The sequence below is a fragment of the Rhinolophus hipposideros genome, assembly GCF_964194185.1.
Source record: "Rhinolophus hipposideros genome assembly, chromosome: 24".
Lineage (NCBI taxonomy): Eukaryota > Metazoa > Chordata > Mammalia > Chiroptera > Rhinolophidae > Rhinolophus > Rhinolophus hipposideros.
Window position 1 is genome coordinate 24,477,816 of NC_138070.1, and position 22,807 is coordinate 24,500,622.

At 41.8% G+C, this 22,807-nt stretch overlaps 1 protein-coding gene across 4 annotated transcripts in view; it reads left to right on the top strand.

The window, feature by feature from the left end:
• CCDC15 (coiled-coil domain containing 15) overlaps positions 1-3,508 on the top strand; it is a 65,419-nt gene extending 61,911 nt beyond the window's left edge. For all 4 annotated transcript variants that reach the window (XM_081037099.1, XM_081037097.1, XM_081037098.1 and 1 more), the window contains exons 14-15: positions 295-443; positions 2,608-3,508. In XM_081037099.1, coding sequence (XP_080893225.1) covers positions 295-443; positions 2,608-2,729 — 271 coding nt within the window. In that variant the 3' untranslated portion in view covers positions 2,730-3,508. The remainder of the gene's footprint in view (positions 1-294; positions 444-2,607) is intronic.
• The last annotated feature ends 19,299 nt before the right edge of the window (positions 3,509-22,807 follow it).

The following is a 22,807-nucleotide window of genomic DNA, read 5'->3' on the forward strand; positions in this document are numbered from 1 at the left end:
ATTCTGGCTCTAGAAGAGACTTGTTAGGAAGTTAGTGTTCTCACTTTCCTTACCAGAGTTCATGGTGTCTTCTCATACTTTTGGGGGTACAGAACTTCACCAAATTTCTCAATTGCCTCATACCTCTCGGGAACAGCATGCATTTTACCAGTGCCATTTCCTAATACAAAGAGAGAAAGTTGAGGCACAGAGGTGTGGAGTAGTTTTAACAGTTAATGTTGGTAGTAAATTAAAGACTCATGCTCATTCTCTTCCTTGTGGTTCACTTTGCCTGATTATACTGTATTTTTATAGATATGTAGAAGCTTTAAGAGCCCAGATCCAAGAGAAAATGCAGCTGTGTAACATTACTTTACCTCCACTCTGCTACTGTGGTCCTGACTTTTGGGATGCTCATCCTGATACTTGTGCCAATAATTGTATTTTCTATAAAAACCACAGAGGTAAGTTTCTTAAAGGAATGGTTGGGGCCTACAATTAAAGAAAGGTAGTGATTGTACTAGTGATTATATTAATTTCACGTTTATTGAGTGCTTACTATGTGTCAGAGACTGTTATAACCCCTTTACAGAACAACCCTGAGGCAATAAAAATAGTTATAGTGAGTTATATTTTTCTTTGAGATCTGTTACCATCTTGTCTCTCCAGCTCACTCCACTGGAGGAGAACTTGGGTTCCAGGTTCTCCTGTAAATGAAGAATATTAGAGTTTGCCTTTTATGACCATGAAGTTATGGCTCTGTCCAGTTGAATTCCCTGTTGTCCAAAATACTTTATTGTTATCCAACACAGACTTATTATCACATACGAGTATATCCACATTAGACTGCCAGTTCTGCCAGCTGAGGAAAATGAGGACCAATATAAACTCTGTGTTTATCAGGAATCCCAGCTAGAGAAAGTGGAGTCCTTCCTGCTGTCCCTAATGTTTCGGTTTCCTGTCCATCCTTAAACATAGTAGTTTACATCACGTAGAGATTATTTTTTGTTGTTGTTGTTATTCATGCATTTCCTTCCACTTGGAATGCCCTTCCCTCTTTTTGAGCCTGACGAATACTTATTCAACCTTCAAAACCCAGCTCCAATGTCCTCTCATCTAGGCCACCTTCTCTGGTTGAATTGACTCATTTCTTCTAGGCCTACAGCATCTTATTCATACAGCTCATATCACAGGGTATTATGATTAGCTGTAGGCAGAGATATTTCTCCTTCTAGGCTGTGACCTTGTCAAGGTCATGGATCTTATTAATCCTTGCAACCTGAGTGTCCAGTCCAGCTCCATATACACATTAGGCCTTCAGTTCAGTATTTACAACACTGAATGTTTCTGCTGGCCCTGTTCACTGATTCAAACTCTGGTGACCAGGGTATAATTCAGAATACAAAATTCTTGAAACAATGCTTCCATTGCCATTCCAGCACATAGCATGTGCTCAGTAAATACTTCTTCTTCTTTTTCTTTTTTTTAGAGATTTTATTGGGGAACAGTGTGTACTTCCAGGACTTTTTTACAAGTCAAGTTGTTGTCCTTTCAATCTTAGTTGTGGAGGGTGCCATTCAGCTTCAAATTGTTGTCCTTTCAGTCTTAGTTGTGGAGGGTGCAGCTCAGCTCCAGGTCCAGTTGCCGTTGCTAGTTGCAGGGGGCACAGCCCACCATCCCTTGCGGGAGTCGAGGAATCGAACTGGCAATCTTGTGGTTGAGAGGATGTGCTCCAACCAACTGAGCCACTCGGGAGCTCAGCGGCAGCTCAGCTCAAGGTGCCATGTTCAATCTTAGTTGCAGGGGGCGCTGCCCACCATCCCTTGTGGGACTCGAGGAATTGAACTGGCAACCTTGTGGTTGGGAGCCCACTGGCCCATGTGGGAATCGAACCGGTAGTCTTCAGAGTTAGGAGCATGGAGCTCTAACCGCCTGAGCTACCGGGCCAGCCCACGTAGAGATTATGTAGGCTTCATGCACATACTGAAAATACTGTACATATTTGTATTCCTAGTGCCCCTTCTGTGTTAGGAGTTCCTTATCACTCCTGTGAGTTATTTTAAAAACTCAAATTTGATGATGCCATTCTTCTATTCTAAAACCTCTAGGTTTTTTACAATGCATGGCATATTTGGCGTATTTTCTCTCTGGCCCCAGGCAAAACTCCAGCCTTATGGAACTTGTCATTGTCATACACCAGTACATGTCACTTTTTAAAACATATATATATCTTTTGCACCTTACATACTCATTTCTCTGCCTAGAATGCTTTCTTTCTTTTTCTCTTATTAAACTTCAAGACCATCTTAAATGTTACCACTTTTGGAAATCTTTTCCATTCTCCCTTAGATAGTTTTTTCATTCATTCCGAACTTTAGTCTGTGACGACACTTTGTATATGTCTCTGGTTTGAAAGTATTACACTGCAATTTAGTTATTTTTGTGTCCATCCTCTCCATTATCTTTTCTATTCTCACAGAGTGCTTGGCATGTAGTAAGTACTCAATAAATATTCAACGGAAAAAATGAATACCTATGAGACTGGGTGGCGAAGTAGTACTAATAGTAAAGACGTTGGGAGAGTTGATTAGAATCTGACTTCCTCACTATGCAAACCTTTATTTGCAGCATATACCCGGGCACTACATTCAGTCATCAATTCCTGTGATATTCCTGAGGGGAACTCAACTCTTCGAAGCGCCATTCATAATTTTGCTTCTGCCCACAGACGGACTTTGAAAAATGTTTAATAAGAGCCTGAAATCAACTGTTGGCATTTCAGCCTTCACTTAAAATCAACCATGAGAGATTATTTAGGAAAAGCTGTCAAAGTGTGTAAAATGTGTAATCTGGAAAGAAAGGCTATCTCCCACATAACAACTTTCTCTGTAATTAGAACAGAACCATTGTTTTAATCTCCACCTTGGGACGAACATGGAAAGTTGGTTTCCAAACTTGTCTATTTGCTGTAAACCACATGGAATCTATTGTTTTAAAAATGTTCAGTAAGGTTTTTCTTACTTTGCTGTGCTGATCAGAAGAGATCATGAGAAATCTTTGAGATTATTTCATTTATTTTCTTTCTAAAATTGTATCTTTGAGTCTTGACATAGTTGAAAATGTCTGGATGAAGCAGGAAAGATGATGACATGAGTTTCTGAACGTCAGTGGCCATCTAGATGGCTGTTCGCTTTTCTAGTTGCGTATAACAGAGATGAGAAGAATCTGAATTTGATACACGTTTTTTTCTCAAAATCTTTCTCTCCTGTATTTTTTTTAACTTATTACCTTTTTCTTCTATACAGTGATATTGGACATAAGTCTTTTTAATTTTATAACTTGCATTGCCAAAAGAAGGGAAATAAAACCACTGTTATTTGAGCATCTTTTATGTGAAATAATTCTGACATTTCAAAAACTAAATCTGAAGTCAAAATGAGTCAAGTCCTGCCTTATTTCCCTGTTTTAAAAATTCGGTGAATAGCATACCTACAGAGCAAATGAAATAAAAATTGCTATGGTTAGTATGAATTTGGTATTTCTTCACAGTATTTTCTGACACAAAATATGAAAAGGTTTAGTATTATGAATTAAAGATATACCGACGGTTTCTTTTCATACTTTCCCTAATGATCAGTGTTGAAGAAGCACTCAGGTTATGTCTGAAAAACACCTAAACATCTAGCCCGGTCATTGAAAATAAGGATCAAAATTACCTGTATTATGAGATTGCTTGGTTATTTAAGAAGATTAAATATCCAGTTCAGTCAAAATCCTTAAGTAACCATACCCTCAATTCAGACTTTAAGAGTTGTATTTTTTAACAACTTTATTGAGATGTAATTCACATACCATATGTTTCACCCTTTTGAAATGTACAATTCAGTGGTTTTTAGTATATTTTAGGGTTGTGAAACTATCAAATGTTATAACACTTTTGTCACTGTAAAGAGATGCCCCCATGATCCAGCAGTCCCAGTTCTGAGTCCATATCCAAAAGAATTGAAAGCAGGGTCTTAAAGAGATATTTGCACACTCATGTTCACTGTAGCACTAAATTCATAATAGCCAAGAGGTGGAAACAACCCAAATGTCTACCTACAGATGAATGGATGAACAGAATGTGGTATATACAGAGGGTGCAAAAAAAATGTAGACACATTTTAAGAAAGGAAAAAACAGTATTAAAATTGTAATAATATATACTGATAACAAAAGATGAGTACAAGTCACACTTGACCTCTGCAGTTACAAGAGGTGCTCAAAGTGGATGCCATCAGCATCCAGACACTTCTGATTATGGCGAACTACTGCTTGAGCAACGTTGACCAAATTGTCCGCTTGTATCACTGCGCGTGCCGTTTCAGTTTCTTCACACAGTACTGTGCGTCTCAGACTTACCACGAATGCGTGCAATTGTTAGGCGTGTTGGAGGTTCACACCTCCATTGTTATACTTCCACAGCATGATTGAATTTCAAATACCACTTCAAAATGGTCTTGCGCTCCTCGAACGACAACTGTGCGTCTGCCATTTTCTTTGACCATCCTGCCTGTCGCATGGTGACACTAGCATTCTTTTGATTAACAGCATCTTTTGAAAGAGCGTCGTACTACACATTGCTACCGTAATGGAATTCAACTTCGAAAAGTAATACATAGATAACATCTCTTAAATTGTGTATACATTGTTTTGGCACCCGGGTATACATACAATGGAATATTAATATCACTCAGACTTAAAAAGGAAAGAAATCCTGTCATGCTATAATATGGATGAGCCTTAAGGACATTCAACTAACTGAAGTAAGCCAATTAGGAAAAGACAAATACTGTGTGGTTACATTTATATGAGGAATCTAGAGTACTACAATTCATAAAGACAGTAGAATGGTCGTTGCTAGGAGGAGGGGGAAATGGGAAGATGTTTAATGAGCAGAGTTTCAGTTTTGCAAGTTGAAAAAGTTCTGGAGATCTGTTTGACAACAATATGAATATACTTAACACTACTAAAGTGTGCACTTAAGATGGTTACAATGATAATTTTTAGATTTTGTGGGGGCTTTTTTTTCACCCCTCCTCCTTTTCCTTCTCTCCCTCCCCCCACCCCCCAACTCCGATTCAAACGGTTGTTCTCAGTCTAGGAGGATGCAGCTCCTTGAACCATGTCGGTATTGCCCCCACCACCCCAGCTGAGGCAGTTGGTCTCCTGCCATCGGTCGGCTGCTCAAGGCAGCTCACAGCATCTCTCTCCGGCTCCCGGCCACTCATGCTGGCTGCTGGCCGCTCACAGCGGCTCACAGCAGCTCTTGCCGGCCGCCAGCAGCTCCCGGCAGCCCAGCTCCAGGTCCAGCCGTTGTTCACAATCTTAGCTGTAGAGGGCACAGTTCACTTGGCCCATGTGGGAATTGAACCAGCGACCTCGGCATTAGGAACACAGCGCTTAAACCGCCTGAGCCACCCGGCTGCCCCCTATAGGGTTTTTTAACTACAAAAATTAAAAACTTTAAGAAAGAAACACCCCTTGCCCATTTAGCAGTTGCTTCCCATTCCCCCCTGCTCAGCCCTAGGCAATCACCAACTTTCTGTCTGTATAGATTTGCCTATTCTGAACTTTTCTTGTAAATGAATCATATAATTGTTAACTTCAAAATAAAAGGTCATCTTGAGAGGTGAAAAGCATTAGCTTGAGATCCAAAAGAATAGCTATTCTGGAAGCACTGATTTGGCAGAAAGCCAAATAATGTTCTGATTAGGAAGTGAAGGCAAGGAGTATTCCCGAGAAAGGGAAGGGGAACGACTATGTTAATAGAAGGAAGGAATTTCTATGGGTGTTAATAAGCTAAGAGATGAATTTCTGTAGGTGCCAAGAAGCTAATATAGTGATGATAATTCTAAAGCATGTTTTTAATTTTCAGTCCAGTTGTTATACCAGACAGTTGTTTGGAATGCAGTGTGGCAGTAGGCCCAGTCTAAAGGTTCTTCTGTCCAGTTTTAACATTCCAAAGGTTTCAGGAGGAAGACACGCAAGTCTGCCTCTGGGATGGCAGCTCTGACTCCATTGTAAAGTGGCTCCATTTATGTTATTTTTTTTACGCAATAGCTGCTCTTTAGTGACTGGACTCTTTCATTTAATATAATGTTTTTGTTTGTTTTTAGTTTTTGTAAGAGTTTATTTGAGCTTATTTGAGCGAAGCTGATGTCATGCTGGGAAGCAGGATCTTAGATGCTCTCTAGTATAATGTTAAGATTCATCCGTGTGGTAGCGTGGATCAGTACTTCACTGCTTTTTAATACCAAATAATATTCCACTATGAATAGACCACATTTTATTTGCCCCATTCATCCGTTGATGAATATTTGGGCTGTTTCTACTTCTTGGCTATTATGAATAATGTTGCTGTGAACATTTGTTTACAAGTTTTTCTGTAGACGTATGTTTTCATTTCTCTTGGGTATATACCTAGGAGTGGATTTACTGGGTCACAGAGTAGGTAGCTCTGTGTTGAACCTTTCTTTTTTTATACAAATCTCATTTTATTTAAAAGTCCAGTCATTTTTTTTTTTAATTTTATTGGGGAGTATTGGGGAACAGTGTGTTTCTCCAGGGCCCATCAGCTCCAAGTCATTGTCCTTCAATCTAGTTGTAGAGGACGCAGCTCAGCTCCAAGTCCAGTCATCGTTTTCAATCTTTAGTTGCGAGGGGGGGGGTGGGGGGAGGGAATTGAACTAGCAACCTTGTTGTTGAGAGCTCGTGCTTTAGCCAACTGAGCCATCCGGCCACCTCTCCAGCAGCTCAGGGGCAGCTCGTTTTCAATCTAGTTGTGGAGGGCGCAGCTCACTGGCCCATGTGGGAATCGAACTGGCAACCCTGTTGTTCAGAGCTTGTGCTCTAACCAACTGAGCCATCCGGTCACCCCATATGTTGAACCTTTTGAGGAACTGAAAACTGTTTTCCAAAGTGGCTGCACCATTTTACATTCCCACCTGAAGGTGTGGTAGAGCTCAAATTTCTTCACATCTCCAACACTTGTCATTGTCTGTTTCTTTGATTACAGTCATCCTACTGTGTGTAAAGTGGTATCTCATTGTGATTTTAATGTGCATCTTCTTGATGACTAATGACGTTGAGCATCTTTTCATGTGCTTATTAGCCATTTGTATATATACATATACATATATGTTTTTTTAATGAAAAAATGTCTGTAACACTTTTTTTTTTAAATTGGGGAACAGTGTGTTTCTCCAGGGCCCATCAGCTCCAAGTCATTGTCCTTCAATCCAGTTGTGGAGGGTGCAGCTCAGCTCCAAGTCCAATCGCCGTTTTCCATCTTAGTTACAGGGGGCGCAGCCCACCATCTTATGTGGGAATTGAACTGGTAACCTTGTTGTTGAGAGCTCACGCTTTAGCCAACTGAGCGATCCGGCTGCCCCACCGGCAGCTCAGCACAGCTCATTGTCTTCAATCTAGTCATGGAGGGTGCAGCTCACTGGCCCATGTGGAAATCGAACTGGCAACCCTGTTAAGAGCTCGCGCTCTAACCAACTGAGCCATCTGGCCGCACTGACCGTGGCCCCATTTGTATAACTTTTTTGGAAAACAATCTCTTCAGATCCTTTAACCATTTTGTAATCGGGTTATTTGTCTTTTCATTATTGAGTTACGAGAGTTGTTAATATATTCTACATACAGGTTTCTTGTCAATATATGATTTGCAAATATTTTCTCATAGGGATTGTCTTTTCACTTTCTTGATGGTTTCCTTCGAAGTACCAAAGTTTTTAATTTTGATGTAGTGTAATTCATCTACTTTTTCTTTTGTTGCTTTAACCATTACCTAAACCAAGGTTTACCACATACTCCTACGTGTTCTTCTAAGAGTTTTATAGTTTTAGCTTTTATATGTAGGTCTGTGATCTATTTTGAGTTTATTTTTGTGTGTGGTATTATTAGGGGTCCAACTTCATTCTTTTGCATGAGGATATTTAGTTGTCCCAGCACCGTTTCTTCAAAAAACTATTACTTGCCCCTTTGAATTGATGTGACACTCTTGTTGAGCACTGATGGATCACTAATGTAAGGATTTATTTTTGGACTCTTAGTTCTATTGCGTTAATCTTTATGTTATCCTTATTCCAGTATCTTGATTACTGCTTTGTCGTAAAGTTATGAATTTGGAAAGTATGAGTCCTCCAACTTTGTTCTGTTTCAAGATTGTTTTGCTGTTCTGAGTCCCTTGCATTTTCATACAAGTTTTAACATCACCCTCCTGTAAAAAAGTCAGCTGAGGTTTGGACAGGGATTGCATTAAATCTGTGGATCAATTTGGGAACTATTGCCCCGATCCATAAACATGGGGTGTCTTTCCATTCGTTGAAGTCATGTTTAATTTCTTTCAACAATATTTTGTAGTTTTCAGAGCATAAAATTTGTACTTCTTTTGTTAAAGTTATTTGAAGTATTTTATTCTTTTTGATGCTATTTGAAATGGAATTGTTCGCTAGATTTTATTTTCAGGTTGTTCATCACAAGTTCAAACCATCATCATCGCTTTCGTGGCTTATTGTATGTTTCCTAAATAATCTCTCTGTCTGCACCTTGTGACCTTTTTTCAATACAGCAGCCAAACGTAATACATCCAAAGCCAGACCTCTGATCCCTACCCTCCACACACACACACAAACACACACACACACACACACACACAAACAAACAAACAAAAAACACACACACAAAACAACAAAAAAATCTGTTCTTCCTGCAGTCTTCTCCATCGGAGCAAACAACAACGCCATCCTTCTAGTTGCTCTGGCTAAAAAAGCGCGGAGTTGACCTTCACTTTTGTCTTTCTTACACAACCCACATCCAATCCTTGTCGGCTGTACCTTGGAAATATATTCAAAATAACAACTATTAGTTGTAGTATCTGCCCCACAACAACCCTGAGTCATCATCCTGACTCACCTGTGTTATTGCAATAGTCTCCTAGTTGGATTTCTTGTTTCTTTATTTGCCCTTAAAGACTGATCTTAGCACCACCGCCAGAGCAGTCCTTTCAGAAAAAAGTAAGGTTGTCTCACTCCTGCACTCCTGCTCAGTCTCCTGTGGCTATTTGTTTTACTCAGGAGAAGCCAGAGACTCTACCATGTCATACAATGTTCTGTAAAATCTGGTACCAATTACTTTTGAGGCTTTATCTACTCCTTGCTCATTCTGCTTAGGCCCATTGTTTTGTGTTTTCCTGGACATTGCAGGGACACTCACTTCATGGCTTTTTCATTTGCTATTGGCTCGGCCTGGGGACACTTCTTCCTTACTTTCTTACCTCTTTCAAGTCTTTATTCAGATGTATTTTATTTGAGAGCCTTCCCTGACCATCCTATTGCAAAATGCAACCCTCCTCCCCACCTCCACACTCAGGTTTTCTTACCTCTTTCCCTGCCATACTTTCTTCATGGTATTTATAACTGTATGACAAAAAATAGCTATATATATTTTAATATTAATTTTTTTCTCTATCCCCACTAGGTAGTACACGAGGACAGGGATTTTTGTTTCTGTTCAGTGTTCTATCCTCCTGTTCTTAAGATTATACCTGGCACATGATAGGCTCTAAGTAAATGTTTGTTAAATGCACAGATTTGTCTTTCAAAAATTCCAAATATTTCTACATGATTAGTAGCTTTACCTAATGTTTTTGATTATTACTCAGAAGATCTTTAGACATCGTTTTACTTTGTTTTGCATTTTCTCATTGCCACTGTGATTTGAGACAATTTAGTTTCTTTGGGATACAGTTTTCTGTCAAATAAGAGGGTTATATTAAGTGAACTTCAGTCTTCCCTGTAGCTTTTACATTTTATGAATTTATCAGTTACGTTTTATACTGTTTACCTCATTGTCCAGTTTTCCATTTCATTGTTCTTCATGCTGCGTTATGAACAAGTGGCACATTTTACTGTGGACAGTGAGATAAGGTGGGACAAGTTCATTCTCCTCTACGCTGACTCCAGCACTCATCTTGTTGTCAGAGTGGATGCAAGTTCAGTCGGTCACAGCGGACAAGGCGGACAGAACAGGAGGATGCAGGAAAGGATGGCCAGAATGGACGTCCAGCAAGAGGGGCCTGACCCCAGGAAAGCTCAGCTGTGCTGTTCCCCAGAGGGAACTTTATCTCCTTAATCCAGGAACATATGCGGGATAGAAGCAATGTCAGGGTTATGGTGGTAGCAGAGGATATTCCTGTACTCGTTTTCCTGCAACAACAACAGTCAGAAAGCTGGTACATGACATGTTTTCCTGGGCAGTCCAACCGAAAACAGTGCTCCAATTGCTATGATTTTGTCAGTGCCGTGTGCTTTCCCTTGCACTGTCTAGAGTTTCCAGGTAGGAATTCCCGCCCATTCTCAGGAATTTTTTTCGCTTTCCCGTTCCCAAATCCTGAGCTATAAACTGTTTTCTGTTCTCCACGGTGAATCGTTTCCACAAAGTGACGGCCGATACTACCAACCACCTGGGTTCAAGGAGCCGATTTTCCTGATTTCCCAACCAACTTTTCTTGGTATTCGGGAACGGGAACGGAAGAGTGAAAAAAATTCCTGAGAACAGGCGGGAATTCCCTCCTGGAAACCCTACTTGCAGTATATTACTTAATTGTCCGGGCCTCACCCTTACCTTTAGATGGACAGGAATAAGATTGCCAACCATCTGCTGGGTGAAGTGGCTAGAAACTGCTGCTTTTATGTCTTCTAATCATTTAAGGTGTGATAAAGGAAGGAGCTGTTATTACTCTTCTGTGTTTCTTTATTTAGATTCTATTTTGGGAAGCAAAATATTTACTTTCCCTCTACCTGTAGTGAGCATAGTTTCTTTGTGTCCCATCTTGGGCATGTGTTTTCATGCTTCTCAGAAAAAGAGATTTGGGAGGTTGGAAATATAGAGGAGGATAAAAACAAATGTTCCCCTGGCTTGTTAGGCCCATTCTCCTGGTGAAAGACTTTGAATGTGTTCACTTCGGTTTTGAAAGCCCTCTTAATGGTGGAAGTGAGCGGTCCATCTGTGGTCTCGCTCTCAGCACTGCCGATCACTACTGGAGGTGTACGCCAAGGAGAAGTCACTGAGTCCTTCTGAGTAAGGTAGTTTCGTGGTGTACTGCATCGGTCAGCATCCATTTCAGGCCCCAAGATGAGATCGCCCTCGGTAGAAGTTAACACTGAACTCGTGCCTTAGGTTCCTTCCTCACCCCCCAACACACCTCCAGCAATCATTAATGGATGAAGCTCTGAGACATTATCTGAGCCCACTGATCCACCCTCACCTCACTGAGCGAGAAAAGCAGACGAGCGCCTCCTGATGCGATGCAGTGTGAAGCATACAGTGCTTTCTGCAAAGTATTTTTATCCCCTCGAAAGCTGAAACTCAATATTGTCAAACCTTTAAGCCTTTTTCATCTGGTTCTGGGACAAGGTTAAGTCCTACTGCTCTAAGGAATCCATTGTATAGAATAAATTAACTACTAGTCACTTAAAATGGTACTAGTGACATACCATACTTGGGAGGATTGAGAAAATTGTCACTCAAATAATTTTTCTGTGGTTTTTGGTTTAGATGAAGATAATATGTAAAGAGAAAAGCTGTTCACAGTGTGAGGGATATAAATGATGAACGTCTAAGTAGGACCTTGTCTTTTACACCTGAAACTAATAAATTAAAATAAAATAAAATAAAAAAGAGAAAAGCTGTGAGGATTCCATTTATAGGAAATAGGGAGAAAGAGGGTAACAAATAATACCATGAGAAAGCAGATATCCAGAGGATGGGTCATTTTATAGGAAAACTGATCCAATTTTTTCAAGTTAATGGCTTGACTTTTAAAAATGGGGAGGTAGCTGTAGATTCAGACAGACTTATAGAGGTAACAATCACCAAATACAATGTGTGAACCTTGTTTGGATCCTGATGTGGAAAAAAACAGTCTGAATAAAGGTACCTTGAAGCAATTGGGGAATTTGAATATAGTCTAAGTTATTCATTTTGTTAGGTATGATGAGGGCATTATAGATATATAAGGAAATATCTATACAGAGATGGATACTAAAGTACGTAAGGATGGAATAAAATTATGTTTGAGATTTACTTTAAGTCAACAAAATAAGGTAAGATATAGATAAAATAAGTGTAGCAAAAGTTTGAAAATAGTGAATCTAGGTGGCTGGCATGTCAGGGTTTTATTATTTGCTCTATTTTTGTATATATTTGAATTATTTAAAAAGCAATTTACTTTTAAAAACCATGAGCTTGAAATAACCTTGTTAGCATTATAACTATTCTCCCCCAACCAAATAATAGGTTTAGGTAGGAAAATAATATCCTTTAATTGTGGGATTTCAGGTGGTGATTAAAACCTAGAAGGTGCAGCATTTTGTGGCCTTTCTGTAAAAAAAGACTGATTAAATAGAAAGTTTCATTCCAGCAAGCGAGATCTATATGGAAGTTTCCTGACATAAGTCACACCCTGGTGAGTAATCAGATAGGCACCCAATCACCTGGTTTTATAATTCCCAAGCATATAAAAGTTGAGATCAGGGGTGAAAGATCATAGAGAACATCAGGGTAAATGCAAAAAAGAACAAAATGATAATTTAGTAAAAGAAGCTTTGAAATCTTAGAGTGAGATGGGAGTAAGAGAGAATATATATATATATATATATACATATATATATATGTATATATGTATATATATGGTTCAATTCAGGGAAGGGAAAAGTCATTTATGTTTCTATGTTCCCTCTAAATAGAGTCTTCCAGAGATTGAAAAATTGTCACTTGTCAAAGGTCTTTCTTGCTCTGTCTTCAAAGGCCCTGCTGCTGTGGGGCGATGGTTTGTGCAATGCTTATGATCACAGCCGCAATCTAAATCCTGGTTCTACCACATTTCAGCGCAAGTTACCTAAACTCTGTGTGCAGTTTCATCATCTGCAAAACGGGAATAATACTGGTACTTACTTCACAGAATTATTGTGAGAATTCAGTGAGATAGTGCATGTGCAATAGTTAGCATGGTGCCTGACACGTTAAGTACAGGAAGAGGCGAGATCTTCGCTTCCACAGCTCCACAGGGAAACCTTGATGGTTCAGATATCTCAGCTGGGAGTGAGCTTGGTGGGTGGACATGGGAACACAGGGACATCCAATTTGACCTTCTGCATGAATACCTAAGAGGAAACGTTTTCTGTATCCCTAAATTATGATGACATTTATATTTGATTTGCATTTGGTTACTTGATTTTATCCATTGCTCCATCCTACACTGAGCCTTCTCACGATTAAATCAGTTTGTTTTGTAAGGTAGAAAATGAAGGGAAGAGAGTGCCTGGTTGCCAAATGGATGGGCGTACCATTTCAGTTGCAAATTAGCACACCTTCTTTTATTGCTCAAACAGATTGTGAGACGATGCCTACATTTAAATCTGTCCTGGCTGAAAACTTGTAGGTTCCCTTATCCAACAGGATCCACCCACAGGATTCACCCACATTACTACATTGCCAAAACCGAGTTATGGCTCAGATGGGGGCGGGACGTGTTTTACCCTGTTTTCCCAGCTGGGCACTCTGCTGTCTCAAACCATTTGCCGTAGAACTGACTAGCACATTTCTTTTTTTCCCTGTCACTCATTAGGACTTTATAGCCTACACATAAAACTTGTCATACACCTCTGTCTTTTAGGGTTCAGAGCCAGGGAGTCTTTTTCCAATACCACGTAACTCCTTTTTTCTCACCTTATAAGTAACTTAGGTCAGGGGTAGTAGATGAAGGGGGACCAGAAACAGCTGTGACTGGGAGGGGGGGAACTACAAGGACAAAGGCAAGCAGCAGGGCTGAGACTGAGACGAACAAGGGAAGTTCAAGGGGAAAGACTGTGAAGGACAGCAGGATTGGAGCTTGAACCAACACAACAGGAATCAGTAGTTTAGCTAGACATGGGTCTCTGAAAATCGGACGTGTTTGCTGTTAGTCCAGTAGATTAACATGTAGTGGTTTACATTGTAGTGTCTATAGTCATGGTAAGTTTGTGGTAAGTAGACTCATAGATAGTGGCTCAGGCTGGAAAATCCACTCCTGAAGGAATGTCATCTGACGCAGGTTAACAGTGATAGCTGGAGACTTAGTTAATGCCCTACTATGGTAAATAGGCATTTTTCTACCTATTACATTGTCTGAACCCGTTACCTACCTCTTCCTCATGACCATTGGCAAAATGGAAATGTATAGATTAATAGCTGTTGATGATAGCGTGACTCCAGTAATAAAATGCAATTAGATCCACACAACCATACACCTGGCCTCAGGGGGTAGGGAATTCATTTGTTTAGGCTGTCGTAGAGTTCTACTATATGACATACGGGACACAGGTTGTGATGCTCATTTCAGGACACACTGCTTTGAATTGGTGGGCCCGTCATCCCAGTTACCATCACGCCTCATGCTCCCATCCCTGCTAGGAGCCTTTCCTCAGCTGAGCAGTTGGGACTGTAAGCCTTGCCAGGTAGGATAATATATAGGGAAATTCACTGGGACGATTCCAAATTGGGCAGTGCTCCTGCAAAACTGACGTTGGCCTTCTCTTGGAACTCTAGGTTGCTGGGTGCTGGCTAATAGCATTTGTGTCAAGAGAGCCCTTTAGGCCTAGCAGGCTTTTTGTTTGTCCAAAATGTCCTTCCAATTCTGAGTCTTAAAATTCTACTCACCGGCAGGCCCGGTGGCTCAGGTGGTTGGAGCACGGTGCTCCGAATGCCAAGGTAGTTGGTTTGATTCCCACATGGGCTAGTGAGTTGCGCCCTCTACAGCTAAGATTGTGAACAACGGCTCTCCCTGGAGCTGGGCTGCCGTGAGCAGCCAGAGGTTGGCGTGATCTGCCGTGTGCTGCCATGAGCGGCAGGCAGCCAGCGTGAGTGGCCGGCAGCTGGTGAGAGCTGCCGTGAGCTGCTGTGAGTGGCCAACAGACGACCGACCGGTGACCGACTGCCTCAGCTGGGGGAGCGCAAGGCTCATAACACCAGCACGGGCCAGGGAGCTGTGTCCTACACAACTAGACTGAGAAACAACAGCCTGAACTGGAGTGTGTGTGGGGGTGGGGAGGCAGAAGAAAGGGGGAAAACACACACCCACACAAAAAAAACACAAAACAAAAAAAACCCAAAAAATTCTACTCACCTTGAGGCAAAGTACTACTACCACCTGTGATAACTTAGAGTTCCGTGTCCCATGAAAACTTATCTAATGTCTCTCAGTCAGGAGCAGTTACTCCTCCTGCCCAACCATATAAACTGCGTATGAATGAATACACAGCCCAGTTAATTAACAAGTATTTTAAAAATCAAATCTGAGATTCCTTATGAAAACTTCCAGCAATGCAAACTTCCAACCAAAGCATATTACTTGTAACTCTATGTAGCACATATTTTCTTCCTGCCTTGCATGATAATTGTTGATATATGTTAAAAGATAATTTTCAAAACAAAAGATAAAATCATGACTCATACCGATATTAAATGAACACGTGTTAAAGACTAACTTATGAGGGAAATAAGCAGATGTTATAACTAGTTCTGAAAAAAAATAACCTCACGGATACATGAATGTTGAAAGTTGAAACGGAGGCAAAAGTGATCTTTTCCATGGGCATTTAGTTTGCAGAATCGCAACTTAGATCAACGATAGACTAACATCAGACAACCTGTAGGGGAGTCCTCTAGACAATGCAAAATTTTCCATTGAAGCACCCAATGTTTTCTGTAACCTCACTGGTTTTGATCAAAACTAGTCTCAAAGAAAGATGATTCTTGATCACAAATTAAGACTGGTCTCATTACTTGAGTCTGATTTTTTTTTTTTTATAAAGATGCAGCAACAGTGTTAATTGACCATGCAGGTCTTTCTTAAGTTTGCGTTGCTGGAAGTGTTCATAAGGAATCTCAGATTTGACTTTTAAAATACACGTTAATTAACCAGGCTGTGTATTCATTCATAGTTTGTCGGTCTTCAACATGATCAGATTTTTAAATTTTGAGGTGTGTGTGTGTCTTAAATCTCAGTCGGTGTGGTACATAGACTTGGTAAGGCAGCACAAGGATTGGAAACAAACCGATAAATTCTCTGTTTTTCTTTCTAGAGATGCCTAGCCATTCCCGCCCCCCCCTCCCCCCCGCTGAAGCTCTGTCATTATACACTAGGAAGAACCTTTCCAAGTTCCTTAAAAGGAAGGGAAAAAAAAGATTTAGTGACAATGCTCAATAAATAGAGAGAAATTACTAGAGCACGTGTTGACATAAGGTGAACATTTATATGGTATTTAGTTCTGAAAAAAAGGGAAGATTTGAGCCCGACACTGTTTCTCAGAAGGCAGGTCTAGGATTAGAACTCTTTCTACCAGGAATTTCAATCAAACTTAGACTTGATTTCTGCATCCTGTAGCCCGTTTTTCACCTATTTTACAAGGAATGCCAACAGGGTACTAGGAGCTGGGTATCTGAGGCGAGTACTAAAGAGTTTTGTGGAGAAATTCTAGGGTGAAGGGATTGCTGGGCCAAAGAAGGAATAAAGAGAGTTACTCCAGATCTGGGGCCTGTCATAGACATCTAGGGGCAGCAGCCATATCTTCGGTCTTTATTGTGTGGCCCTGGTTTGTTGATTCAGACCTTCTTTAATCTTACTGGTAAAACCCTCCCCTTAAAAACCTTCTGTAGTGCCTGTGAGAAGCATCACAGTTCTTTGAAGTCACATTCTTCTGGTTTCTAAACCCAATTTCCAACTTTCCTCTGTGCAACCTGTTCTCCCTGTTTCATTCCTCTTGCTTCACAATGTTACAATAAATACATATTCCCAATGACAGACATAAAAGAGCGGCAGTGTAAGGCAGGTAGACAGTCCTGCAGGTATCCTAGGTACTGGGAAGGAATCTGATTGCCCTTGGGAGAGCTGGTATCTCATCTTTCCACCATCATTTTGTGATTTGTGCATGCCTGTTCTCCTCTCCAAGCCTAAATGTCCCTGCTGTGGAATTTAGGGAGGAGGGCTATCTCCTAGCCATCCCATGGTGCAGAGAAAGGAGTTAGGAAGAGCAGGGTTGTAATAACTTGGAATCTAGGGAGCAGTTCTGAAACCTGCGCACATGAGGGCGAGTTCGATGTTAATTTGAGTGGACATGGACAGCTGACTGTGCGGTTCCATTGCATGTTCTCAAAAGAAAAGATTTATATTTAAAAGGTAAATTCCTGCTAGCCCCCATTTCTAGAACTGGCAAATTGAGAACAAAAGGCTGCTTTTCCCCTTGCTCTTTGCAGAACTTTTAATAAAAGAATAATAGCTCTACAAATAGTTCTACAAATAGTTGCACAAATAGTTCCAGCAGGTCCTAGGTACCACGTTGACCTTGGTACGATATGGATGTGTAGTTCTGTGGTGACATTTTCCCACGTGTGTGGATTCTGTGAACACCACCACAACAGAGATCAAAACGAACCCATCACCACAAAGGTCTCCCTGGTGTTCCCTGCAAAACCACACTGCAGCTCTCCCCACCACCACCATCCCTAACCCCTGCCCGCATTGATCTGTTTTCCATCTCTATGCTTTGGTCATTCCGAGAATGTTGTATGAATGGAATTGCAGTGTGTGGCCTTTAGAGACTGATTTATTTCGCTGAGCGTAATGCTATGGAGATCCATCCAAGTAGCTGTATGTATCAATAGTTTCTTTCTTTTTATTGCTGAGTATGGTATATGGTATTCAGTGGTATGGATGTACCACAATTTGTTTAACTATCCTCCTATTGAGAGACATTTTGGCTGTTTCTAGTTTTTTTTTTTTTTGTTTTTTTTTTTTGCTTTTTCATGCTGCTTATGGACGTTATACATAGGTTAGTATGGACAGAAAGTTTCACTTATTGAGGATAAATGCCCAGGAGAGCAACAGATGGGTTGTATGGTAAGGGTATGTTTAGTTTTTTAAGAAAGTGACAGCATGTAGTTGGATCAAGTTTTCACTCTTCTTTGCTAGGTGGGTGGTAGAAACCAGGCTTCCTACTTGGTCTGGGTTGCTACCTGGGGCAGGGTGGGGCAGGGCACCGCATTACTGCTTAGCAGTGGGAGTTCTGGCTCCATTCAGGCCTCTACTGACACCACCCTGCATGGGAGGGGGAGGGGGCCTCCTACTGCTCCCCACGTGACCTCCACTCACACATGGGGTTGGGGGCAGGGCCATTATCACTGGAAGATGGTGAAAGTCCTGGCTTCCTGTCTGGAGTTCTCTGATGCCACCCTGACAGTGGCACTCAGGGATACCTCATCACTGCCAGGTGCAAAAGAAAGTCGAGGCTCCCCACTTTGTCGTTGCTGATAGCAGTGGGGTGGGGCTGCGGTGCTTTCTGTGGTGTTTCTTGTTCCTGTACTGAGGTACAGCCAGCTTTTGTTGGCATTTTTGTTTTGTTTTGTTTTGTTTTGTTTTGTTTGTGCCATTGGTGCTTCTGGATTGCTGGCTTCTCCAGCACACAGTTCAGGATAGATGAAGCAAAAGTAAAGCCAGACACATCATAACTGTGTCTTTCCTCGGATCTCAAGTTCCCTTGCTAATCTGCCTTCTTCTCTCTGCTTTTACAGAGTTTTCTTATGTTGTTGTATACATAATGCCCAGGGTTTTTAGTACTTAGCAAGACAAATAGGGAGAAGTGCATCTATTCCATCTTGGACCAGAACCAGAAGTCTGACAAAAAGCTTTTAAAATGGCCATTTCTCCTCAAAGAACATAACTCTGATCATGTCTCAAATCTACTTAAAAACCTCCTGGTCATTAACACGCCATTGTCCAAAGGATAAAATTCTGACCCCTTAACATTGACCTTTAAAGCTCTTCACTATCTCAGGGCAACTAATAGCAGCCGTATCTTCTGCAGTTCCCCACCGTGCACATGTGTCCAGCTACACGGAATTTCTCACGTGCCATTTCTTAAATATACCGTGGCTTTTCATGCCTTGTGCACACGCTAATGCACACACACACTGCTGGTCCTACTCTTCTCCTCTTCTCAACTTGGCATGCACCCAGCTGTACTTCCAATCTGCTTCTTATATTACTACTGTGAAGCCTTTCATGACTCTCCCAGACTTACCTTAGCACCATGAGAATACCTGGATAAGCTATTTCTCATTTGAGTTGATTTCTTCCATTAGAGCCCTTAGAGGGGGAATTATGTCTCTATGCATCTGTGCAAATTCTCTGAGGTTCGAGGCTGTGTGATGTCTTAATCATCAATGTATCCTCAGCACGTAGCACTGGGCCTGGCACATAGACGGCACTGAACAGGCGTTTATTAAACGAACAAATGAATTGTTACCTTCAGATACTAGAACAACCACTTTGTCCTCAACTTGTATGACTAGGTCACCTGAGGCTGCCTCCCGTTTAGCATTACCATATAGTCCTTTTTATTTGCCCCTTGAACAAAGTGACTTGGGGTGATTATAATCATTTAACCACTTGCCAAATCTGCTCCTCCCTTTCTGAGGACTGCCTGCTTTCAGGTTATCCTCATATACTTCCTGCCACCACTGGTTGACCACTTGAGAGCACAGCTGCCCCTTTGCTTGGCTGGTAGTGGTCTTTAAAGCCCATTCTTCAGGCCCTCTGAACCATCTGTCCAGTCTTGAATAGAGTGAAGCCCCTACTTGTGACCAATTATATCCAGGCAAAGACGTTCTTTGCCACGCCCTTCCAGAACATGGTCTTTTATTGAGAAACAAAATCTTTTTGGGTACATGGTCACTTTGCTTATCTATCGTTTGACTGTGCTGGCTGGGAGAAATTTAATAGCAACCCTTCTTAGTAAGATTTCAACATCTGACATATTTGAGATAATAATAGCTTCTTTCATTTTTATGACCCTTTACTCAACCCATATGTTCATACTTGTTACTCATGCCCAAATTACTCAACATGTGTTACCTTTGATGTTTACAATAACTTAGTGAGTGAAGTTGTACACACATCCACACGCATGCACATCCACACACATACATATATGCGCACACAGGGCATTAAAAATTTCACAGGTCAAGGGGCGGCTCAGTTGGTTAGAGCGCGGTGCTCTTAACAACAAGGTTGCCAGTTCGATTCCCCACGTGGGCCACTGTGAGCTGCACTCTCCACAACTAAATTGAAACAACTACTTGACTTGGTGCTGATGGGTCCTGGAAAAACACACTTAGAATAAATAAAAGTTAAAAGAAAAAAAGAAATGAAAGGTTAAAAAAAATTTGCAAGTCAAAACTATTCCATTATACTCACTGACATGTTTTAAGAACTCTGATCCATTGATCCCTATATTTTGTTTTCATTTATAAATGGACATTGGTTTCTATCGATTATAGTCAATATCTGATCCTAATACTATGTATAAGCTCATGCACACATAATTGCTCCACTTGCTAAACTTACTTAATGTGGCCAGGCACTTTTTACAGGCATAATTTTGAATTCTTATAGCCATTCTGAAAGGTAGATGTTGTCATCCACACCTTTCAGGTGAGGGAACTGAGGTTCAGAGAAATAGTCGTATCTGAGCCAGGACTGGCTCTGCCCCAAAGCCCATGTTCTTTCTACTACACTGCTTGGCCTCTCAATAGAAAAACCTAATGTGAAATTGAATCTTTAAAAGGTTAATAATCTCTGTTTCTCCGAGTATCCCAACTCGGACCCCATTAATCAAGGTTCTAGGTCTTGATTCTGTCACAAAATAAAAAAGTATGCTAGTCTCTGTTTAGGAGGTCAAAAGTGGGAGGAGGCAGGTATGTTCCAAAAATGATGCCTGTGTGTGTGCGGTGCAATTTTGGGCTTCTGTTGCCTGACAGTTTATTCTCATGGCACTTGTTCTCATAGACTTTCTCAAGCAATCAGGGTCCCTTTGAAAAACTCAAGGAGGACACTTGTTGCTGTGTCTGAAAGGGCCTGTATAGATAACTGGCTACCCAAAAAGTCCTGTGGATAGTCAGTGAAGCTTGCCAGCAGTAGGAACTGGTATTTGGTGGGCAGAAAGTCCATTATCTGCCAGCTCTTGTCTTACAAATGTCTGATACTATATATAAAACCATCTTAAGCAATTCTGAAGATTATAGGTCTATCCACAATAAGAACTGAGGTTCTTTTCCTCTAGTTTCTGATTCAGTAGCTCATCCCTTCCCTCATTTCCTTCAGATAACTATTGTCCACATCCTGTAGGGTGTGAGGAGGTGTGAAAGGGGTGCCCAATAACAGGAAGGTGAGTCAAGAGTGGAGAGCTTGTGTAGGTGAGTGAAAGGAGTACCTGAGCCATAGCGTCCCTCTTTGGCACTCCCCTAAGAGACTGTCCAGCCTACACACAGGAGCAAGTGAGGAACATTGGTAGGCGTGTCCCAGCTGCCATCCTGGCCCCTGAACAGGAATATATGGCTGGAATTGCCAGGACAAGGCAAAGACTGTCTCAGGACCAGCCCCGCTCCCAGCTACTTGTTGGCACTCCATGACTAAGAGCGCTACTACCATCAGGGCCTAGTCTCATGTCTGTCTGAGCATTCCAGACCCAGACAAGTATGGTTCCCTGAGAGGCACAAATAGCGTCTCTAGAGGGGACTGAAAACGAGCAGTCAGAGTCCTTATTCCTTGGCTCCTCTATGTCTGAAATAGAAAGACAGGCATTCCCTACTGTTGGAGTCTGGATAGAACACCGGAGCCCTGGAGATGGTCTCTTCCCTTCCTCTGGTGATGTCCACGTGCTCCTTTCGTGTAGCTTCAAGTAACTGCAGCCGCTTCCTTTATATTCCAACTTCATCCTTCCATTAGCCCCTGAGAAACAAGTAGCTGTCTTCCTGGGAATGTTATCTCATCATTTAGTTTGCTTCCCACCCCTTAACCTGCCTTCTTTCAGGCTTAATGTCTGTTGGGTGTTACTGACCCCAGAGCTGGTCCATCACACGTCCTGGGAAAGCAGGTGTCTCCTGGGATTGTGCCAGGCAAACCAGGCAAACCTACAGTCATCCATCCCAGATGGATAAGAATGAAACGAACGGCCATCCGAGCACGGTGGGCGGTGCATCAAGGACTGAGTGAGCTGCTGTTTGCTGTGATCTTCCTTTGGCGGTTCACCTGTCTGTACCTCACTTAATCTAGTACTGGCTCCGCACCCCCTTTCTTCTTTCCTTTCCATCCCTTGGCCTCCTGGCCTCTTCTTGTTGCTGTCTTCGTTTCTGTCACTGGGCCCTGCCCCTGAGTGCTTTACAACTCACCTACCCTCTCTTTGCTCCATTCCAGAGCTGGTAGCAGCCAAGTTCATTATTCTAGGTCCTAACCTGTTTGGTGGATTCGTTGCTCCACTTCCTCCACCTTGAGCTGAGGCCCTGGGCACTCCTAGGAATTAGGGGCAGGGTGGGGTCAGGGCTGAAAGCCATTCACACAAACAAACCTTATTTTATGTTCTACTAACCACTTGACTCTCACGGTGAATGCTTCCCTCCCCACCCCTCTGTAGTTCACCCTTGGGTTCATATCCAAAGCTCCCACAGTACCTTCTTTTATTAGGTGGAACTATGCTGGAGATTTCAGGCTAGAGGCCTGAAGAGCACTGTTAAGAGCAGAGAATTCTGTGCCCCTGACTGGCCCATCGCTGCCTCCGGAAGGGAGAGCAGGGGTGACCGTGGTGGCACTGTTTCCTCTGTGGCCGAGAGTAGATGGGGGAGGCCAGGCTCTCTGGAAGGGGTGTGTTGGGTCCTGTCTGGCTCAACCTACAGTCTGGAGTCGAGG